This window comes from Ptychodera flava, chromosome 15, assembly GCF_041260155.1.
Source record: "Ptychodera flava strain L36383 chromosome 15, AS_Pfla_20210202, whole genome shotgun sequence".
NCBI lineage: Eukaryota > Metazoa > Hemichordata > Enteropneusta > Ptychoderidae > Ptychodera > Ptychodera flava.
The window spans coordinates 29190523-29214312 of record NC_091942.1 but is presented as its reverse complement, the minus strand read 5'-3'; the positions used below and the strand labels follow the sequence as shown (position 1 = coordinate 29214312).

General features: G+C 37.8%; 1 protein-coding gene and 1 long non-coding RNA gene across 2 annotated transcripts in view; both read right to left on the bottom strand.

The window, feature by feature from the left end:
* Positions 1–9037, bottom strand: part of LOC139151816 (xanthine dehydrogenase/oxidase-like) — a 34394-nt gene extending 25357 nt beyond the window's left edge. The window contains exons 1-7 of the mRNA XM_070724815.1: positions 8883–9037; positions 6828–6885; positions 5474–5570; positions 4785–4893; positions 4003–4191; positions 3324–3380; positions 2640–2720 (exon numbers count right to left, since the gene is read on the bottom strand). Coding sequence (XP_070580916.1) covers positions 2640–2720; positions 3324–3380; positions 4003–4191; positions 4785–4893; positions 5474–5570; positions 6828–6885; positions 8883–8948 — 657 coding nt within the window. The 5' untranslated portion in view covers positions 8949–9037. The remainder of the gene's footprint in view (positions 1–2639; positions 2721–3323; positions 3381–4002; positions 4192–4784; positions 4894–5473; positions 5571–6827; positions 6886–8882) is intronic.
* Positions 9038–13170: 4133 nt separating this feature from the next.
* On the bottom strand, positions 13171–21210 carry LOC139151809 (uncharacterized). Its single transcript, XR_011556495.1, has 2 exons — positions 20948–21210; positions 13171–13963 (listed from the first exon to the last, which is right to left on the bottom strand). It is a non-coding gene; the product is annotated as an uncharacterized lncRNA (long non-coding RNA).
* Between the last annotated feature and the right edge of the window lie 2580 nt (positions 21211–23790).

Genomic DNA, 23790 nt, shown 5'->3' with positions numbered 1-23790 from the left:
TGTAAATTATTCCCGAATAAAATACTATCTATGATCGCATATTTTCGTTTGTTTTGTTTTTACCCCCACTTTCGTTTTGGCAGATCCGTAAGGACGCTATAGTAATGGATGAACGTGCGTTGTATCACGTGGGAGGGGCACAGCCCAACGGAGGCTGTGCTCGTGCGACGTAGACGTTGTACCAACCATCTGTCGTTTGGGTTAGTGCATAGAGCAGTTGTACTGTCCAGAGCTAAGGTGGTACAAAACTGCACCTTAGTAACAACTGCACAACTAACCTGTTAGGAAACGGTAACACTAACGAGCTAAGTGTGCACTGAACTGGCCAAACCATAGGGGGTCCAATCTCCGATGATGACGATGATGATGATTAAATATTTAAAAATGAAGATAAATAAACATATATTTGGACTCAGTAAATTTGTTGTTATTGTTGTTGTTATTGTTGTTGTCGTTGTTGATACTATTTGCAGAAAAGAACAAAGTATGCGCTGCAAATTTCAACACAGCCTAACTATACATGTGCGTCGCAAATTCATACAGCCTAACTATACATGTGCGTTGCAAATTCAATAGGCCTACAGCCTAACTATACATGTGCGTTGCTGCCTAACTATACATGTGCGTTGCAAATTCAATACAGCCTAACTATACATGTGCGTTGCTGCCTAACTATACATGTGCGTTGCAAATTCATACAGCCTAACATTACCCAAGGGGTGTCACTTCATTGCCACACACTTTTTTTCGATCGCCAAAAATGCACCTAGCATGCATCGAAATCGGTAAAATTCGACGTAGGGTCAAAGCACATTAGTCCTTCTCAATAATACTCCAACATTTTTACCTCTTACCGATGAAAAGTCGAGAAATCAGCAAGTTTTTCAGCGTATCTGGACGTCTCTTACATTTCAGATTTAAAAGGCAAGGCGGTGTATTGAGTCACGTGGGCGCTTTTCAAATCGAACCAATAGCAGAGCTGAATGGACCAGCGTGAAAACCCGGAGGCAACGTAAGTTTCTCACATCTTTGGAAAGAACGATCTCTTGCTGCGGGTGAACTGGAACTGTTAAAGTTACCAGAATTTCGTATGCAGACGCACGCAGACAGTGTCACCCATAGTCTTCCAAAGACGTGAGAAACTTACGTTACTGCCGGGTTTTCACGCTGGGCCCATTCGTTCAGTACGGGCTCTGACCCTACATCGAATTTTACCGCTCTCGATGCTTGCTGGGTGCATTTTGGCGAGCTCTGCTATTGGTTCGATTTGAAAAGCGCCCACGTGACTCAATACACTGCCTCGCCTTTTAAATCTGAAATGTAAGAGACGTCCAGATACGCTGAAAAACTTGCTGATTTCTCGACTTTTCATCGGTAAGAGGTAAAAATGTTGGAGTATTATTGAGAAGGACTAATGTGCTTTGACCCTACGTCGAATTTTACCGATTTCGATGCATGCTAGGTGCATTTTTGGCGATCGAAAAAAGTGTGTGGCAATGAAGTGACACCCCTTGGGTAATGTTAGGCTGTATTGAATTTGCAACGCACATGTATAGTTAGGCAGCAACGCACATGTATAGTTAGGCTGTATTGAATTTGCAACGCACATGTATAGTTAGGCAGCAACGCACATGTATAGTTAGGCTGTAGGCCTATTGAATTTGCAACGCACATGTATAGTTAGGCTGTATTGAATTTGCGACGCACATGTATAGTTAGGCTGTGTTGAAATTTGCAGCGCATACTTTGTTCTTTTCTGCAAATAGTATCAACAACGACAACAACAATAACAACAACAATAACAACAAATTTACTGAGTCCAAATATATGTTTATTTATCTTCATTTTTAAATATTTAATCATCATCATCGTCATCATCGGAGATTGGACCCCCTATGGCCAAACTACGTACACGCCTTCCTTCAATGGCGGAGCTATGTCGTTGACACTACGTCAAAGCAGACTGCACTGTGCGACTCTTCCAAGTCGTTCAAAGTACGTGGCCAAGTGACACGACCCAGGGGAAACAGGACAGGTTTGAGGGTGCTGCCGCACCCATAGCACTAACCCCTGGGTCTTCTACTACCCACGAGAGAGGTGATGTTTCCCCGGTGTGGCCGTGCGTGCCGGCGAACGAGCTTTACTTCCGCAAAAGTAAGCTAGAAAAGGGCATAAAAGTGCACGTCCCCCGGGGCAAACAACGCCCGTGACCTCGTCATTTTCTGGACACAACGTCATCAGTGGTTGCCCCTCTATACGGGCATGCAAAAATTTTTGAAGTCTAACACGTATATGGTCGGTAATCGTACCCCGAAAATGCGGTATTTTCCCGCCAAATGCCTGGCAGGAAAGCGTGCAGGAGAGCCTATCTTCTGTAGACACGGAAAAAGGGGCCGGTTTTGACCGACTTGGCAGGATAACGGACAGGGGCGCTCGGCAGGATTCATTTGCATAATTTTCTCCTCAAAGAACAACGTTCCCGAAGATTATGTATTATTCGCTCTGATATCATAACCATAGATAAAAACCATTTGCCTTATCATTTCACCCCAGCAGAACAGTACCACTACGCCTTCCGCACTCCATCAACAATTGAAGGCGTGGCACGTCCATGTCGCAGTATTCTATGGGAATAGTACCTGTAATTCAGAAGGGAATATGGGTTCCTGTGTTGGATCATAAGGTGCAAAGTCACTTGGTGTGAAGAGGCCAGACACCATCTGCAAGCAAAGATGAAAATCAAATAAAGTGTGAAAATAGCTGATGCAAAAATTAGAGGTAAAGTAATTTAGGTTGCAACTTCACCATATAAAGTGTGTCTTTCGAGTTAGCAAAATAATCTACATGAATCCTTCAAAGACAACAACTATGTCACATCCTGATTTTTTCATGTATTTATTACTGTACCATGCTATGAAGCCAAAGCGGGATAGCAAACATAGCACGTCATATAAACAAGCTATGGCCTTTACTAATTTTCCCGGCATAAAATAATGAACATAAGCATTTGCAATCAGTAAAGCGAATCTCACAAGTGTGTGTCTGGAGTATTCTGATAACTACTACACGACTAATCGTTACTGATTTGAAATACCTGTGCACAACCTCCATATTGCAAAAGTTAAGACCAGCCTTCGTGGCCCCGAGGACCAGGAGGTCTACTTCCTCGATCAGTACTTGAGTGATCAAAGAATAACTCGAAAAAATTGTAGGATGAGGGCATTTTGAAAATGTTGGTGGGACGAACTGAAGCGGCTAAAAGTTACTTTTATCATTCCATGTGTAGAATTATACTAATATCAACAGTTATTTTTCTCACTTACATCGCTGTCATCGTCTCCTAGACCTTGACAGGCTGCAGGGTTTCCACAGCAACCATTCTGAAAATATTTAGTACGAAAATACAAATAAGAACAAAGAGTTGCCATCATCTATCGACGATTACAGAATAATTTTTGTGGCAAATCGTAAATCGCAAATTGAATATCGACCAGCATGGCTGACCAACAGTTTCATGTAACTTTCACTCTTATTCCCACCAGTTTTTCAGCTCTTTTTCACTCATTCCCCCATAATGACCTTGACCATGACAAAATGCCATAATTTCAGTAGTACATAGTACATAATTTAGTATAATAGCAATATATCTACGTACTTCAGTATGTTACTTTGGACAATGACTCTTAAAATGATTCTTATTACCAGCCTCAATAGATACAAAAGCATTTCAGTCATGGCATTGCCCTAAGAATGTGATACGTGCTGTGCATAAAATTGTTCACAGATGTAGACAGAAGGAAACAAAAAAGAACAAACACAGTCAAAATGATGAGTTACATCACAATAACTTTCACAAAAAGTCAATGAATTTCTAAAACGCTTAACGTTACTAGTATGCCTCAAAGTTGTTGAAATTTATTTTTGTGCATACTTTTACTTTTAATTTCAATATTTACTCTCATATGTAATAAGACACAATCCCAGATAATTCGGTTCACGTACCTGTGAAAACGTGTTAAAGCCTTCTATTATCGGTCGATATCCAGTGCATCTACACAGGTTTCCAACGAGAGATTCTTCAATGTCAGCGCTGTTTGGCTGTGGGTTGTTCCTCAGTAATGTGTACATGGACATTACCATTCCCGGTGTACAGAATCCACATTGTAATCCATGAGCCTTTGCCAGTCGTTCCTGATTTTAACAACAGGAAGCATTTAATAATGTAATATGTAATATTAGGCATGTAATATTAAGACACTATTCAAGAGAAAACATCGACCATTGCACTTAAATGAAATATTGCCACATCGGAAACAGCTTTACGATCAAAAATAAGAAATAAGTTCAACTTCACACATGCAAATTTCACCATCACTTGAAAGGGCAGAATAATGTCAGCAGGAGAAAATTACACACAAACTTAATAAGCTGTCGGATGAGCAGTGGTAATTAAAATAATATTTAAACGATAAAGAAGAAAACTGGCGCAATTTTTACTGATCCACAGTTCATCATCACTTGACGAAAGTAGTATCCATAGGTACCTACAGACTAACTTTGGAAGCCATCGGACATGCAGTTTCAGAAAAGATATTTCGACCAAAACTGAGAAAATTGGCCCCTAAAAAATTAAAAATTTCATTTTTATTTTCACAAATCAGTACAAGGTTATCCTTAAAAATAAAACAAATGATTACCGGGAAAGTGGTTTGAGAAAGAAGAACTTTTCATGTAACAAGAAAGATTACGACAAAACTCACTTTTCTACCCATGAGAGACTATACCTGAACTGGGTGTAGTTTAGTTCTTGTTGAACCAATCCCTTCAGCTGTTGTAACAGCCATTCCATGGACAGCACAGACTGGAGTGTAGCAAGCATTGATTGCATGGTGTCTTTGAGCGTCATGAAGGAAATAACAAGTCATCGTTAATGACATAGTCCCCGCTGGATCAACTGTTGTGGGAGCTGTCAATCCCTGTTCGTATTATAACACTTCTTGGTGCAATCATTGACAAGTAGAGTTCTCCTTGTGCAGTATACATGTGTGAGCTGAGTAAATGAGAAATTGAAGTGCATATCATACCTATATTACAGTTTTTGCCTTTGTAACCAATCTTGAATGAAATCAGCCCAGGCATAGCATAGCTAAATGACGGCTGCGAACGGAAGAGTCCAATCTATAACCCCTCCCCCTCCGCTGGGACTTTCGTCTGCCGAGAGTAATAAGTACATTGATACGCTGAGAAAATAGTTAAATAAATAAATAAATAAAAAATTGAGTGCCCACCTAGCGCCTAAAGTTTATTCCTAAGAGCTCACATCTGACAGTGTCATTCCCATTGGTTGTGAAATAAACTAATTTTAGTTGCCTACCGACCAAAAGAGAAATATTTCTCTCAGCCTACTATTATAATAAAAACAAGGATGACTGTGTTCAAGGATAGCTATCTCAGTTGATGTCTTAAAGGATACAATATCTTCTTCTGTTGGTTGTCATGTCTTGATAACATGACAGTACATGCACCACAGCCTCCTTCACCACAGCTGTATTTGCTTCCTCGAAGACGTACTGTATAGTGTTGTCAAGGAAATTGGCATTTCTTTGAAAATTAAGCCTCGTGCGTATTATTTCCTACACCATTATAGCTGTTTGACATGCGTTCTTAAATAATTATCGATATCTCCTTTTAAAATCAATTGAAGGCTGTCAGATATTGAGTTCTTGAATTTCAAGAGGTATATACTATTTTTGGCATTAGAATAACTGAAGTTAGAAAACTTTGATCTAATACGCTGAAGAAACCAGTTTTAACTAATAGGAGTTTTTGATAGCACTGTGCTCCAGCTTCATTTTTGGAATCATCTTCATCGATCTTACATTCTTATGTTTTAATATGAGTTACAGTCGCGGCTTACAAATTTTTAATAAAACTATAGTGGAACTTCAATGACATAGGCATGCCAGCTTTTTACGAGTCGACACGTATTTCAAGTCAATTAATACAAAAATACGTCTCGATCATTTACAGAAGCTGCCCTTAATGTCTTTGTGTTTTACTCGTAATATTTGGGTTTCGTGAGAATAAATAGTTCCTGGCCCGGGAACCATAGTCAGAGTGGAGACTGTATAACTCCACCGTATCACGTTCACCATACTAAAATATTTTTACGCAAATGGTCACATATACACGAGAAATGAATTAAACAATAGACTTGAACCAAACCTACCACGCTACAATCATTTTGACCTAAATGACAAAACCATTACAACACTAATCAGTATTACGGGTAGAGTTTGCGGCTGACAATAATATGAGCGATGGGGAACATACCAGATTGCAATGAGTTATATATACATATAGAATATACAGTGGGTTGACTTGTTAAACATTTTTATAACAAATAATATAGCAATTATAAATAAATTAAACTCATTAAAATAGTCACAGCAACTGGCTATTTGTACAAACAGAGCCGATATGTGCAATATTATATCATACCAGTATATTGATACAACGATTTGATTGTCGAGACGTAAAAATAACAATGCTGGTATATGCCATATATTGTTGGAACGTGCGCGAGCCTGAGCTCTCTAAGACGTTTCACTGCACAATATCAATAAACTATTATGATAATATTGATATATTAGAAATAAACCAACTCAGTAGCGGCTATATCAGTCGGTTTTGACAAGGTCACTCCCTATACATGACATATGCACTCGCCATCTTTCGTGCAAATGTGCAAGGAACTGATAAAATTCTCGTGGTATACCCGTTGTCGGGGTGGTTTATTATCGAATCATAGTTTTAATGAAGGATACACTTTCTTCTGAGATAAGACAGAAGTGACATTTCTGGATCTACATTATGGTCAGTTACCTGGAAAGAGAGGTTTCCACAACTGTTATACAGCAATCATATTATGTCCCCCACGTTGCTGGTAGTAGGGATCTTTTGAGAATCGCTCCGAGTAAAACTTGTTTTAGAATCCGAGAAACGTTTCATGATATCTATACGTTAGTGCTATTACCTTCGAAATTAGAATGCAAATAAAACACAAAAATTTTAGAAGCAAAAAACCTCACTTTCTTCATCTAAAACACATACGAAACATTTTTCAGAAAGAAAAGAAAGTATTAAAAACAAACAAAATATTTGGAGCAAAAATGTGGTTTATTTAAATGTTACAAATCAACCGTAAAAAAAAATAAAGACAAAAGTAAAATGAATACTAAAAACAAGTGAAAACGAAATGAAGTGCATTTCAACCATGGTCAACACCGACCACAGTATGCCAGCTTACTTTTTGGTGCCAATCGAGCTTCACGGTGGAATGGCAGCCATAAACTGCCCAATCAAATGGGGAATGAAGTAAAATGAAATTGTATTCACTTTAGCTACATGTATGGTCGAGAGCTGCCAATCACCTACCTGCCAAATTATAGCAGCTCACAGTGTGTATAATTCAGTGATTCTCGCATTCATAATTATGACAACTGCAAAACCATTTGTATGTGTGTTTTGAATCGATCCTTTTCTGGTATGCCGTAGCCAAAACAACCGTTCTCGCATACTTTCGAAGGAAGCATTGACGGAGGGCGGTTTTCTCAAGGAGGAAATGGCAATAGCGCACTTTGCTGACTTTGGATGTCGTGAAAAACTTGAAACATTATGCTTTTTCGTGGGTGTCCGCTATGTCGAACAACATCGAGCTGAGTCTGATAATTTGACGGTGACACAGCCGCTCGAAATCTGACATATGTAATTTCTTGATGACTGAGTGCGGCGCTGCGTCAAAGGGGGGGGGGCGTCGCAACTGCGCCTATTTCTTGTTTACAAACAATATATTGCATGCACAATATCTAGATACATCACGTCAACATAGCTACAACATTAAACTGGCAAGCATATAGCCAACGTTTGTTAAGACCTCTTAGTGGTCCCCGACTTCAAAGTGGTCCCCGTAGTTGTAATTGAACTAATTTTTTACGCAGTCCAGAGATTATTTTTTCATTCATATATTTGCATAAAGTTGTTGAACTTTGTAACATTGCAAATGTTTACATTGGTCATATAGGTCAATACGACCTTTGAGCGCAGTTCCGACGACCCGCTCTTTTAAGTGTACTATGATAAGAAATACGTGTCAGAATACGCAAAAGTGCATTTTCATGATTTTCGCTACTGACCGATATCAGACAATATTGCAGCAGTGGGACTTTCAAACACCTGCAGTGTGTCAGTATTATCAGCATATAAGAGAATCGATTATCTTTATCATATCGAAGTATATTGAAACTATATCATTCACATAACATTATGCGCCCCTGACAGGTATTATGAGAAACCCTACAGCGCAGAGAAGTCGGGTCATCCAGTACATTGTCATGGTAGACGACGAACGAAGTGGGGGAAAAGGCCCACACTGATTAGCGTACAGGCTGCATTTTTGAGCGTATGAGAACTTATTATCAGCTGTGCGCTCTAGATGACCCTTCACCTTGAACATTGAATACGAACCAGTGACGAACGCTCTAAATGCGTTTCATACCACGGTATGATGTGAGGGAGGAGACATTTAGGGGTCTTGTTATTTAATTTAATTGGTCTGTAGTTTCATTTTTGTTCAAGCATCCGTACTACTATACTGTTCGCCAATATCTCATTCCTCGACTCCATTTGTAGTCCGCTGATATCAGTGATATGGCTTCCCGACCTACATCACAGACCGCCCAGTTGTCCATTCTGAGAGCGCAAACAATGACATCAATCGCTGGCCGTGTGTAGCAGTGAGTCCAATCGTCTATGCCTGGTTTGCATAGGTGTGAGGTTCGTTCAACAGCTATAATGCCTTCATAGTATAAAGTTCCACTTACCTTCTTGCCGTTCACGAAGAACACAAGAGCATCGCTCGTCGCCAGTCGGGCAGATGAATCAGCCATTGTGGACAAATGTAGCAGATGTGAGACGAACGGCCTCAGTGATCACGTGAGTATGTCCATTCAGCTCTTCGTAGAGCTCAAAGGGCATATTTCCAATGCTGTAGAACATACATGTCCGATCTCTGACGAATATGTTAATCGCAAAACAAATACCTTGCCAATGTAGCCAGTTTGAGCGGTCGAGTCAAACTTTATAAAGAGAGCGCTAGGTGTATAGCTGGCAAGTTCAACGTCTGTTTTAATGTTAAGTTTATAAAATCGACAAAGGACTGTCATTCCATTAATTAGACTGTCGATTGCCAGTGACTTCTATTTCCATTTGAAACAGTGATGTTGGTTTAGTCATATGACACCGCTAAACTGCTCTACTCGCCTGATATCTCAGGAACTCCAGCTACATGAAACTCCATGAAATTCCATGTGGTCAGAAATGGATCTCCAAATAATATGTCTGATTGCAGCCTTGCTAATTTCAATATATGGATTAGCCAGGGCCTGCAAATGTCAGTTCAATGCTTTAGCTATTTTATGGACATGATAGGAGTACTATATAGTGTGACGTGATTTTGTGTGACGTTTAGAGAGGCGGTTTTCCATTCAGGCGTGCAGTAGACAAGCGATATTGAATTCTGGAGAGGTATAGGTGTTTGTGCATAGTCTGTCAAGATTTGGATTGACAGAAATATTGTTGCATAAGTTTTTAGTTTGAACAGGCGCTGCAGGCCGTTGATCCGGCTAAACTGTAACTTATCAGGATAACTTTCGATTGCAGTTTTAAAGATATTCTAACAGGCTGAATGGTTAAAAAGAACTTTTCCCGTTGGTAATAAATACGGCAGATTGTCTTCACATCACTGAATTTGTTTATGTTCAATCAGTATATCTGACTGTACGGTCCCCTCTCTAGTCCCAGCGTACCGATTTATACCACTGCACGGAAAAGTGTACAGGGGAATGAAATTGGTTTTGTTTGCTACGTTCTACAGATTAATTTTGCTAAATTTTTCTTGTCGTAGACCTTTCTGGTATGCAACAAGACATTGCTACAGCCATTTCAAACTCTTCATACGCACTTGAAACAAAATATATTTTTGGTTGAGTATACATTGCATCGCAAAGGGTTCGGTGCCTTGCCACCGACGAATGTATCGTCCAAGGTAGCAACAGCCCCCTGCATCAGCTCCCATCAGCCATATTACTCAACCTGGTTCGAAAATAAATCTTCATCATTTTTCATAGTTCTACCACAATTCGGTAAATTACATCTTTGTCACATTTGGCATGGTAGTTGATGCGGAAATTAATATATAGGATCAAAATTTGTTCTGAAAATTGTGCGTGATCTTACAGTTTCAGATATCACATTCTGTAGAACAAGCACAGACTTGGGTTCGAGAGAAGGAACATGATGCCATTTCTTGTATGCTTATAATAGCTACCCCGACCTCAAGAGGGTAGCCGCGCTTAGATTGCTATGGAATGGGGACATTACAGATGTTTTTTCGACGATTAGGTGACCAAAAAATATAAATGATAATGAAATTCCAGCCATCCACACATAAGACATTCAGAAACGTGGTACTGGTAAAAGAATTGCTCCCATCCCTTCACAGTGTAAATAATTCTTATGAAGTCCTGTTTTTCCTAGAAATAACGAATTTATACACCAGGAATAATATATTGTACACAATTTGCCAAATTAAGATCGTGGGTTAAACACCTTGACAGTCTCGTCTCTGATTTTTTGGACCAGTTACTTTTCAGATGACAAATAATTTAGCCAAACAACAATTTTCGCCGAGGTACCGATGGTTCACACCATCAGCACTTTTCTTGTAGTTTCTGCGAATCGCTTCTGCTAGCCAGGTCGCCGTTTTGAGCAATGTCGTTCTGGGTATGAGTAAGGCAGGTTAAATAAGTAGGTCAACAAATAATCACATAATAATGAGCTGAACTGTGAGCAAAAATTTCAATTAACATTACAGTATCGACCTAATAACCTAAAATAGGCATAATTAATATGATATAAAATCGAAATAAAGTCATCCACACTAAATAGTGAAATACTAACTACTGAATAACCAAATAATGACTGAATTCTGAGATAATAACGACCAAATATTGGCAAAATAATGGCAAAATAACGACAGACGAAAAAAATAGTCAAATAGTGACACAACAATCATGACATTTAGTAAATATACACCAAGCTAATTTTGGCGGAATTCTGACCCCGTGACAAGTGCAATGATCATCTGGTAAACACCAATGACCAAATCTATCCTTGGTTTGGCCCTAACAATAAACATTATTTTTATTATTATTTATTTTTTATTAATCTTTATTTATTGCTCTTGATAACTCTATATTTTTTATACAATAAACCTCTTTTCATGGAGGTCGAGACACATAAAAATAACATTTCCACATGGAAAAAATAAGTAAACAAAAGACATGAGACAAGGAAAAGTACAATGGGACGTTTTCAAAATATAGCAAAAACAAAGACAAAAACTTTAAAAAGCAAACTAGAATTACAAAGATCTGTCTTCTAGAAACTGAGTAAATAAATAATTTTTGCAGGCTTTTTTTTTAAAGTTTCCACACTGTCTAGTTTTCTTAAATGAAGAGGTAATTTTTTTAAATCTTTAGCACCTGTGACTCGGAATGACTTTCTAAAAAATTCAGTTCTCGCTCTGGGAATCTGTAAAAGATACTGACCAGCCGATCGTAGCTTCTCATGGGACGATACTCAGTAAAAAGTGAATTAATATAGTCTGGTGTGAGCTTTTTCGTAGCTTTAAAATCAAGGATGAATTACTTAATGTTACTTTAAGGCTTAATGGTAACCATTGTAATCGGGAATAAAGATCCTCGATTGGCACAGTAGAATCATTTCCAAAATTAAACGAATGGCTCGTTTTTGTAGAATATCTACATTGGCAGCCGGTGTAGAGCCCCAAACATTAGAACAATAAGAAAGATACGGTAATATGAAGCTACTGTAAAATATTTTTCTAGAACGTAGAGTCAAAACCGCTCCACTCTCGATAGAAGGTACAGCTTGGGCTTAACTTAAGATTCAATATGACATATGTGATAAGACCAATCCAGATCATAATGTAAGAGTACTTTTTCAATCTTTACACAATCTAAGTCAATGTTATTCACAGAAACGGCAAGTGACTTCATACTGAGGTGGCACCCCTTTTGTGAAGATGTACTTAATATTGATTTTGATTAGTCTCAATTGATACACAATGTGTTTTCGTCACACCAATTACTAATGATCGAAAGATCTTTGTTCAATGCTGTCGCGATTGTAGGAACATCATTACCAGAAGTATGGAGTGTGGCTGGAGAAGTTTCTTACGGCTTCACACCTTAGAAACTTGCAAATGAAGTCAGTTTCTCTTTTGTGTTTGCCCTTTCGATAGCTACAGAATTCAGGGCTCCCATAGAGAGCTAAGCCGAGCATGTGAACACCCTACATGAGCAAAAAAACATTAGGCTGAGCGTGAAAACACCTTACACGAGCAAAAAACATGTTGCATCGTGGGTATTTTCAAGATGGCAGCTGCCATGACAGCCTGCACTGAAAGCTCTGGTGAGTACATATTTTGGTCGATTCTACCGTTGAGAAGCATTATTTGGCTGTCATGGCGGCTGCCGTCTTGAAATTCCCCACAATGCAACATGTTTTTTTGCTCATGTAGGTTGTTTTCACGCTCAGGCTAATGTTCTTTTTGCTCATGTAGGACATTTTCACGCTCAGTCGAATGTTTTTTTTGCTCATGTAGGGTGTTCACATGCTCGGCTTAGCTCTCTATGGGAGCCCTGGAATTTGTGTCACCTTAAATAAACGGACTTTTTTGCGTTTTACCTTCCCGTTTTACGGAGACTGATTTAAAACAACTAAAAAGGGGAAAGAGCAACCACATCCACATCTGGACAATGGAAAATCACTGATGTATTAGAATTTCGTTATGAGAGAATTTGAGAAATCTGTTGTTGACATTTTGTCAATGCATGAGGTTCTTTCCAAACTATCCGTGTGAGGTTCGCACCGTACCAATTTAAATTTTTGATCGAACAACAGTCCTCCTTAATACCCAACGCCTCTCCTCTTCCCACTCACTCTCTCTCTCTCTCTCTCTCTCTCTCTCTCTCTCTCTCTCTCTCTCTCTCTCTCTCTCTCTCAGAATGATTAATTCATAAAATCTACGAATTATGTTACATTTAATTAATGAAAACTAGAACTATAGGTTCAGCAGTGGATGTATTTCAACAAACTTACAAATTAGAGGTGCTAAAATGACGTCATGAATTAAAAGAACATATACACAGAAACAAAAGAAAAGTGTTTGAGCAAAACACGTTTAAATTAGTCGGGAAAAGCTGACACACTGAAAATAATACACCTGTATTCTGCAACCTGTAGTTGCGTTGTGATCGCAATGACTATTTTTCCTATAGGCTGTCTCCCTCTTTCAAGTCTTCTAACAAATCGAGAATACGGACGACAGCGAAAAACTAAATTGAGACATATCATTTGTTAGGATATAAAGGACAGATAAAGTTTCGCCTTGAATCGTCTTCTTTACTTCGTCGATTAAACTAGAATCGCTATATGATGCAAGCCATTTACTAAGTAGGTTTAAGAAATAAAAAGTACATCACTTCACGCCGTGCTGATCAGTACGTAGAGAAACTACTTAGGTATCAAAGCATCAGTATGTCATAATCTTTCAAATTTGCACAAAGAAAATTACAAGTACATATAGAGAAACTAGTTATATATCAAAGCAATGCTATAGTCCAGTTCGTCACGGGGTTAGTTACCGCAATCAGTGGTTACCGATAAGTCGCATCCATCCATTGCAGGCTATTCTATACAATTATCGTCTACGGTCACTACCATGACAAATTCGCTCTTTAGCTTTTGTAGTTAGTAGGCGGAGGTGGAGTTTTAGGTCGCTTTGGCGATTTCGGACGTTCTCTCGGTGGCTTGTCGACTGAAAAATAAAAACAGAGATGTTTTATACGTCACACACACATGGAAGCCTTGCTTCTTTTATTATGAACAGTTAGTACTTTGAGCACACGGGGTAGATTAGAGTGACCACCTTTGTCTGTTTCATGCTCTCGCCCCCTTTCTGATGTGAAGTCAGGCTCCTTCATTCAAAACAATAGATTCGAACCAAAGCAGAGTGCTTGGACAATTCCATCATTCAATACGCACTATTTCTTTGTTTCTCAACCAGACGAGAAAAGAGAATAGTTTGCATTGCTTCCAAAAGAATGCATCAGAACATTGTATAAAGGCAAAAATAACCAAAATACAGGTGATTATGAGAGTCTGTTATACTGTGCACTTCTTATGTTCAAAATGAGATAAACACCGGTGATTCATTAATATTTCATTTGACATTGTTCAAATTCTGTGCATTCAGCTTTGATATAGCCTAATTGTAGAAAGTCACTTATACATACAAAACTAACCAATGTATGATATGATACACTCATAAACCTTCAATGACTACATGTAAATATAACTAATGTACCCCAAAAGTACAATCCATATAACCTGATTCACAGGTGATCATTACGAGAAAGAATTACTAAGTCAGGGCAACATGGAGAAAACTAGAGTTGTCAACTTTAGTCGCATAAACTATGAAATAATCACACTTTGAATGGTTGTTCTATAGGCACAGGCCTCTCAACAAAATTTTGTGGACGGACTGTGTTTTAACATGCTACATCTAAATATTTCTGCATGCTGTGTGTTATTAGAACGCCTGCAAGTGTACACTACAATTAAGCTTACGGCAGATGATAAAACCCGGAACGGAACAATTCCATTCAGGGCTCAAAATTAACTTTTTACCCTGGTAGTCCACTTGGGCTACCATTTTCTGAGGTCGGTAGCCCAGCGACAATGTCTGGTAGTCCGTGCATATTTTAGCTTAGGGATACTGTACTTGTCCAAGTATAAGCCCCGGTTCAGCAACACAAAAAAGCAGTAAAACTATAGGAGCTTCCACTCGAGAAACCCTATGTTATGTGTCATGAACGCTTAATTTATGCTACTGTATGTACATTTTTAACTCTTTCAATCACTTTCAAAATCGGCTTATACATCCAAAGAACTTGTAACTTGAGTAAAGAAAAACAAATAAAAATATATTTTTATGATCTTTATGAACTGGCATGCCTTGTTACAACCGAGTCTCTCCATACAGACTGTAATACATTGATACTGATTGACAACCATAGATAAAAGACAGCGCAACTCAGCCACGATTTCCAAGCTTGTCTGACACAGTGTTTTATATTACTATTTCAAATCAAACTGATAACACAATCTCTGGATACAGAAGTGGCAGTTTTGTGAAATTTCAGCATCAAAACACCAAAACTTGACACAGGTATGTCTTGTATGCTGCCCATCAACAGCATAGTGGGAACTGGCATGCAAAGACTGCACACGGAAAAGCAATTAAACATTCTGGTATCAAACACTCTGCATCTTGTGAAAACAATAACATAGCAGCGAAAATTGTAATAGTCGCCAGGAAGAAACCTCTTCACAGATGAAAGGATAATTGCATGTTGACTGCATTTACCTCGTCCCAAAGTGACGGGCATCGCATGTCAAGCATTTGTCCCAGGCTTTGGTAGTCCGTTTGGGCTACCATTTCATGCACTTTGGTAGCCCAAGGATAAAGTTGGTAGTCTGTGGACGCGGGACTACCGTTAATTTCGAGCCCTGCCATTCCATTTTAGTATGGTTCCAGATTGGAATGGAATGGTTCCAAATTAGAATTCAAATTAGAATTTCCAGTAAATTGTCGTATGATTGATTTTACAATTTCATCTCTACAACGTTGATTCGTGAGTCGCGAGACTCACTCATCAGGAGACTAGACTGGAGTGAATCTACATGGGCTAACATCGCTGGTTACACAGGTGGTGGAATTTTGGTTGAGATTGACAGTTGTTGAATAAAAATATATTGCTGCTGCTATGAATATTCATGTTTATGGAGAGGAATAATTTACTTCGATGGATATACGGGAGTTACTAGTTATTGCATAACAATGTCGAAGTAAATCAGTCCTCTCCGTAAACATGAATATTCATAGCAGCAGCAATATATTGTTATGCAACAACTGTCAATCTCAACCAAAATTCCACCATCTGTGTAACCAGCGATGTTTAGCCCATGCAGATTCACTCCAGTCTAGTCTCCTGATGAGTGAGTCTCGCGACTCACAAAACAACGTTGTAGAGATGAAATTGTAAAATCAATTCTCCAGCATCCTTTATATATCTCGCTCTACTTTTGTATTGAGCACACTTTTGTATCGGACAAGTCGAACCGCATACTTCGTATATATAATATATATATTATATATATATATATATATATATATATATTTCGTATATATATATATATATATATATATATATATATATATATATATATATATATATATATATATATATTGCTAGACGTGGAACTTGTCGTGATTACTCTACAGACTGTTTCATGCGCTTGGCAATCGTCAGGAGTGATGTTGGCGGGCTCGTTGCTACCTATATATAGGGTCAGGTGTATATGCAAACGAGGCTGTTGTTCTGGCGCGTTCAAGTGTTAATGAGAAGGAATTTGCTTCTGTGTCTACATTTCGAAAGAAATTCTGTACGTTTGTTTAGCAGTGTCGACTTGTCCGAGTTGATAATGTGAAATTTCTCCGTGATGCAGAGGTTACAGCGTTTTGTCTTGGTTGAGTAAGGCTGGGCTCTGTCAATGATAGACCATGTGACGTTGTATTTTGTTTCGCTGTCCTTGAGGGTCCATATGTATTTTGAGAGTTCCGTGCTGTTCCTGTGTTTTGATGTTTTGAAAGTATATTTGTGATATGTATATCTTGTTTTGAAAGCTGAGTCCGTGAGTCCGATATAGTGCTTTGTATCATTGCTTGTATTTACGGTGGCTTTGTATACTACTGAAGGCGTGAGACAGTTTCCGGACAATGGGCAATCTTCTTTTTTGCGGCAGTTACATGGTTTGGTTGGTTTGTTGTCGTTGTGTAGGAGGTGGTTGTTATGGGCTCTGATGATACTGCCCATATTTCTTGTACAGCTGTAGCTGACTTTCACATTGTTTTTAATGGTCTATCATTGACAGAGCCCAGCCTTACTCAACCAAGACAAAACGCTGTAACCTCTGCATCACGGAGAAATTTCACATTATCAACTCGGACAAGTCGACACTGCTAAACAAACGTACAGAATTTCTTTCGAAATGTAGACACAGAAGCAAATTCCTTCTCATTAACACTTGAACGCGCCAGAACAACAGCCTCGTTTGCATATACACCTGACCCTATATATAGGTAGCAACGAGCCCGCCAACATCACTCCTGACGATTGCCAAGCGCATGAAACAGTCTGTAGAGTAATCACGACAAGTTCCACGTCTAGCAATACCTATGCCCTGCGGAAACGCATCGAGCACTATACATTGCCTGAATTGACACCAAGCCACTGATATATATATATATATATATATATATATATATATATATATATATATATATATATATATATATATATATATATATATATAATTATATATTATATATATATATATATATATATATATATATATATATTATATATATATATATATATATATATATATATATATATTGACATACTTTCTTGGGGTAAAGCATTTATTGAATTGGGGAGGGGTTTGAAGGATTCAAGGAATAATAATTTGTAAAACCTTCCAGGAACAAAAAAATATTTAAAAAATATTTAAAAAATATTTTGCCATACAACCAGCAGATAAATTTTACATTAATAAAACAAGCTGAACTACACTTTGATCACTACTCATGATCAGTGAGTGATGTTTTGCATCAAGGTTTTTTCTTGGATGTATATTGACAGTTATGTTACATACAGGAAGTATTCAATATATTGAACTCTCTTCGATCCTGGCTGTCAACAATCCCTGACATCAGCCAAGTTATCACATGACAGTCTTATCACCACTTTGGTGAATTACACAATAGATAAAAATGACTTAAACAACTCAAGATTTTGAAATAAGAAGTGCTTTACTGAAGATCAGAATATCATGCAAAAATCACTTTTTGAAGCGGTGGTCTCAAGTTTATCTTAATGAAATGAATGCATGAGTCTGCATGATTATTGGAAATGTACCGAGCAAAATGTCATCATTCATATGTTATGCTACAACATACGTTCTGCAGGAAATGACATGAATATTTCAGATTCGACTTGAGTTCCGGTAGTATTGTTTTCCATTATATTTAATAGACACGACATTGCATAAAGGGTAATTTTACTTTGAAATATATGTTTTTTTAACTTTGTAAAGTTTAGAACCGAGTAAGATTAGGGATGCTGTCATTTAATTATTTCAGTATAAACTGGTGCATGTTAACATATTTAGACAGATGGAAAAACACCGATTTTATTATTAACACAAAGTTTTTATGGAAGATTTGTATCACCAATGGTTTGAGAATTATCAGTTACATGAAACCATTTCAAGGGTTGATAGTCATACAAAGAAACCACATACAGAGACCTTTTCCACTGGGAGTACTGTGTGATTGGTGGAAGGGTGGAAGGAAATGTGGTGTCAACACGTTTTTTAAAACCCAAAGTGTTTTCTTGACGTAAAATCAATCTGTTGGAACTTTTGGTTTTAGAGCAAAATTAACAATTTGTTTCTTTAGTTGTTTACAAATGTTTGTTCTTTAAACTCTTCAACCCTTCTCTTCATCAAATTAACCCTCTTTCCCCCTGAAAGCCTGTCGACGTGAATTAAATGAATAGGGGCCTATGCCAAACAAGCAATTACTTTGCTACAACATCTACTTTTCAAAATGCTGCAAATTATGGAGAAGCCCCCTAATCTGAACGAGACACCTGTACTGTAAATTCCAATTTGGAACCATTCCATTGGAATCATTCCATTCAAATTTTTAATCCTTCCATTCCAATTTGGAACCATGCCAAAATGGAACGGAATGATTACATGCCATGTTTTATCATCTGCCGAAAAAAAACAACCATTTGTTTAATGTCTGTGAATGCCATGCTGTGAGTGATCAGTTGGCGTTGTAACCTCCACAAATGTAATAATCTCCATAAATGTAACATCAACCATAATTGTAATAAAATGCACTCATAAATGTAATATCACCCATAAATGTGACAAAAATCAACCATAAATGTAATAAAAACACCAACCACAATTGTAATAAATAGTAACCATTAATGTAATAAAAAATCACCCATAAATGTAATACTTGTCAACCATAAGTGTAATAAATCTATTTTGTTGTTGCAATTGAGGAATTAGCCCTTAAATATTTATCTATGTAATAAAGAAAGCAACTCTACACATCATTCATATCTTAATTGTTTGCGTTTAGTGTGTTTTGTATATTTGAGAGTGTATTTTACGTTTCCCTATTTTGTGTACAAAACTGATTGGCCATGGCGAGACACAGCTGTAATCTGAACGTCAGTGCAGTCTCTACTCCAGAGTGGAGGAGACTGTATACTACTCAAATTCGTCTTCAGTGGATAAATTGTGTGGAATAATCGATAGATTTTCTGTATTCCTATGTGGTCCAACTTGATGTTTGCTCCTTCACTGGCGATGTTAGGATGTCTAATTTTGTTCTGCTGTGTACAAGATAGTGTTCGTATTGTTTTTACTAGATTTAAATATGGATACATGTTCTCGTCAACATTCTTTGTGTCGTAAGTTTCTGTTATAAGGTTGTATATTTCTCTGTAATTTGTTCTGAGCCATGTGTCATAAACTTTGTGTGGTATCACTGGTTGACGAGTTATTTTGACGCTTCCTTATTATGTAATTATCAGTGTCTAGAACTGCTGTTCCACTTCCATTATCTAATGCTTTGATCGGTACCTCGCTGTTTTCTGATTGTGTTCTCTAAGTATTCTATTCTGTTTTTCGGAAAGGAAAACTAGTTTCAGGAAAGTATGCAATAACATTACACTAGTCTTATTAACGTTATTATTTATTCAGGGCATTGATAAACAAATGATCACATATGCAAGTTCAAGTTTATTACATTTATGGTTGTGTTTTATTACATTTATGGTTAATTTGTTTATTACATTTGTGGTTGCGGGTTGTTACATTAATGGTTGACTGTTTTATGACATTTGTGGTTGATTTTATTAAAATTGTGGTTGATATTACATTTGTGGAGATTATTACGTTTGTGGAGGTTACAGGCGTTTTGATACACAGAACCACTATTAGCATCGAACAATCACAGCGAGCGCTCATTAGCTTGCCAATGGCTAGCGTCTTTGTGTAATCTTTGTACACGTACAGATTGTTGTCGCCTCTATTCTTTACAATCAATCACGTGAGCTGGACATGCGATCCACCAAACGTTGTTGTTACCACTGAAGTGACGCGTGACGGGCAAAACAACATGGTGCCAGATGCTGACAGGTTGACAGGACTTTTTTCACGTCGAAGTTTACTCAACTTTCTTGATTTTCCCCCTTGTGTATAACTTCCGTCGGTATGCTAAATATATTTTTCCAGCTTCCCTATTTTATTTATTATTACAGCCATACACGTAGCATGTGTCAGGCATTGCATTGCATCGTCTCCTGCACAGTAGTACTGCATACTGCAAGCGGAACGCGCGGATGTGCATGGTCAAGGATCATCTACGACAACATATCTCAAAATGTAGCTTAGCAACCTAGAACTGATAATCTGATTAGTTTATATGTATGCTGATAGTTTAACTGCGCGTGATAGGTATTCAAATATAGACAATGCAATGTGCTGACATATATAAACGAAATTTAGATTTCTTGCTGTGACAAACTATTTTGAACATTGGTTGATAAAGAATCACTGAGACCTTTCTGTAACAATAGAGACTTACCTGGTCTTGCGGCCGGGTCATAACCAGGTCTTGAAGGCTTATACATTTCTCTATTTCCAAGTTTCCTGCGTCGAGACAACTGTCAACGTATTGAGTTGGAGTCGTCGATGGCTACACCTGACGTACAACTTATGTCTTATGAAGTTTGATACGCAGAAAGGTTCAAAAACCTTCACTCTCGAAAACGCACGTCAACAAAAGCCCATGAAATAGTGCAGTGTTACTCTAAGGTTCGTCACACCCTAACTCTATACTTACCTGGTTTCCTTGTTGCCGTTTTGACGGCCTCAGACTAGGGGTATTCATATACAAGAAGTCATACTATTGGCTTGTCTGCTTTCCCTGTTTGCATAATTTATTATGCGGTCGGCGTTTTGTCATGTAAGGTTACATCGCCCTTTTCTGAATTTGAAAGAATGCCAAGAATGGGTCAGTAAACAGTCCCTACCCCACTTTACGGAGCTCTGACACTCGAACCGCAGTCACTTCACCACTAGTCTCGACTTCCAGATCCTCGGTCGCTTCGCTATTGCAAAATAATCATGTTGTGAATTTTGCCTTTTTATTCCTTTCAATTTTTTTTAGTTTTATTGTATTGTAATATTTTATTTTATTCTACACAGGTCCTCCCTGGAAATCAGTACATTTTTGACTGAGGGAGCTAACCAGTATAAAAATAAATAAATAAATAAATAAATAAATAAATAAATAAATAAATAAATAATAATAATAATAATAATAATAATAATAATAATAAGTTATAATCATCAATGTACATAGCATGTTACGCCAACTGTCAAATAAATCCAAGTATATATCCCTAATTAGGAAAGTTAATTAAATACACACATTAGGAATTGGCTGAAGCAAAAATGCTTAATGCATTTCAATAATGTTAGCCTACATAATAGTATCTTTAATGTACATAGCAAGTTTCATCAATTTTCGTTATGTAAATTCAAATATATATCCGTAATTTCAAAAATTCATTAAATATGCAAATTAGGAGCTGGATGAAGTAAAAATGCTTAATGACTTTCAATAATGTCGTATTGTAGCATCTTAAATGTACATAGCAAGTTTTGTCAACTTTGGTTTAGTCAATACAGATAAATATCCCTGATTATGAAAGTTCATTAAATATGCAAATAAGGAATTGGCTAAAGTTTAAATGCTTAGTGACTTTCAATAATGTTCTATCATAGTATCTTTAATGTGCATAGCCAGTTTCATCAACTTTGGTCTCTTCAAATCAGATAAATACCCCTAATTAGGAAAGTTCATAAAATATGCAAATTAGGAATTGGCTGATGTAAAAATGCTGAAGTACATTTAATAATGTTCTATCATAGAATCTTCAATGCACATAGCAAGTTTCATCAATTTTGGTCATGTAACTTCAAATATATATCCTTAATTTGTAAAAAGGCGCCGTGGAACTTCAAGACTGCGTCCCATGGATAGACTGATGCAAACCGCATGAGCATGTTCAAATGTCGTAAGCGTACCCGCTTCTCGGTGTCTGAGATGGTGTCCGAAAGCAAAATCGATGTATAGCCCTCAACGAATTCGTTCATAGTCATAGAACGTAACTTATTTCCTTGCCACCCCCGAATGGTCGTGGTTGTGCCGTCATATGGGGCCATGAAACCGACACAGTAGCCTTGTCTTTTCTCGTGAGAAAACGTTGAGACTTACCCAACTTAAAATTAGAACCAATGTCCTGCGTTGTGTTGAGAAAATCGGGAACATCGCTGTGCTGTGCCTCTCGCAATTCACGCTGAAGTTGGGTGTCTGCTGCCATCATGCTTCTCAGCTGATCGATGTTTGGCGCGGCGGGTTCATTGGCGCCAGAATGTTGCAAGTTTGTAGCATTTGCAACATGACTGTTCCCGTCTTGATTTGGCGTGGTAGTTTGAGTTTCAGTCCCAGCGTCTGTGGATAAATTCCGACTTGAATGAATGTCGGTCTTGATGCTATTCACTTCTTCTCTTAATGCTCGGAACTCTGACAAAAATTCGGAAGCAATGTCCGATGAAACAAGCTGATCCAGTCCGTCAGGAGGTGGATTCGAAGCTTTTCTACCTCTCGGCCTGCCACGTGATGTTGGCTTCTTAGCTGCGGCTACGCGACTCAGCATGTCGAGGAAAATGTTGACGTTGTCGTTGTAAGAACTAAGATGAGTATTGATCTTGATCGGTAGCTAGAGGAATGGCCACCAAACTGTGTCTCGGTGGTAATGTCCGAAAAAGACAAAAAGGGTAGGTTCAAAGATTGCCAAAACTCAGACGAGCTGCAAACACAGGCTAACTCGACTGAAAGTTTGATGTCAAAGGTCACAACTCTGAAAAACTTAATTACTCCCTTTGAGGGCGGTCGACTCGCTCCCCCAAAGGGGCACAAATACATATCCTTAATTTCAAAAATTCATTAAATATGCAAATTGGGATTTGGATGTAGTAAAAATGCTTAATGACTTTCAATAAGGTTAAATCATAGTATCTTCAATATGCATACCAAGTTTCGTCAATTTTGATCGAGTAAATTCAGATATATACTCCTAATTAGGAAATTTCATTAAACATGCAAATTAGTAATTATCTTTCACGTCACCCCTTTCAAAGCTGATATATCTTGGTGTGATCAACATTTGAAGCGAATCTCATCAAATTGTGTGCGGTCGTTGTCAATATATATCAGGTTTTTTTAAAATCATTAATTATGCAAATGAGCAAAAAGCAAGCAAGCCACACCCACCAAAAACTAATCAGCTCTTGCCATTTGCAAACTAAATCTATGTACCAGATTTGATTCTGATCTGATGAGCCATTTTTGAGATATTG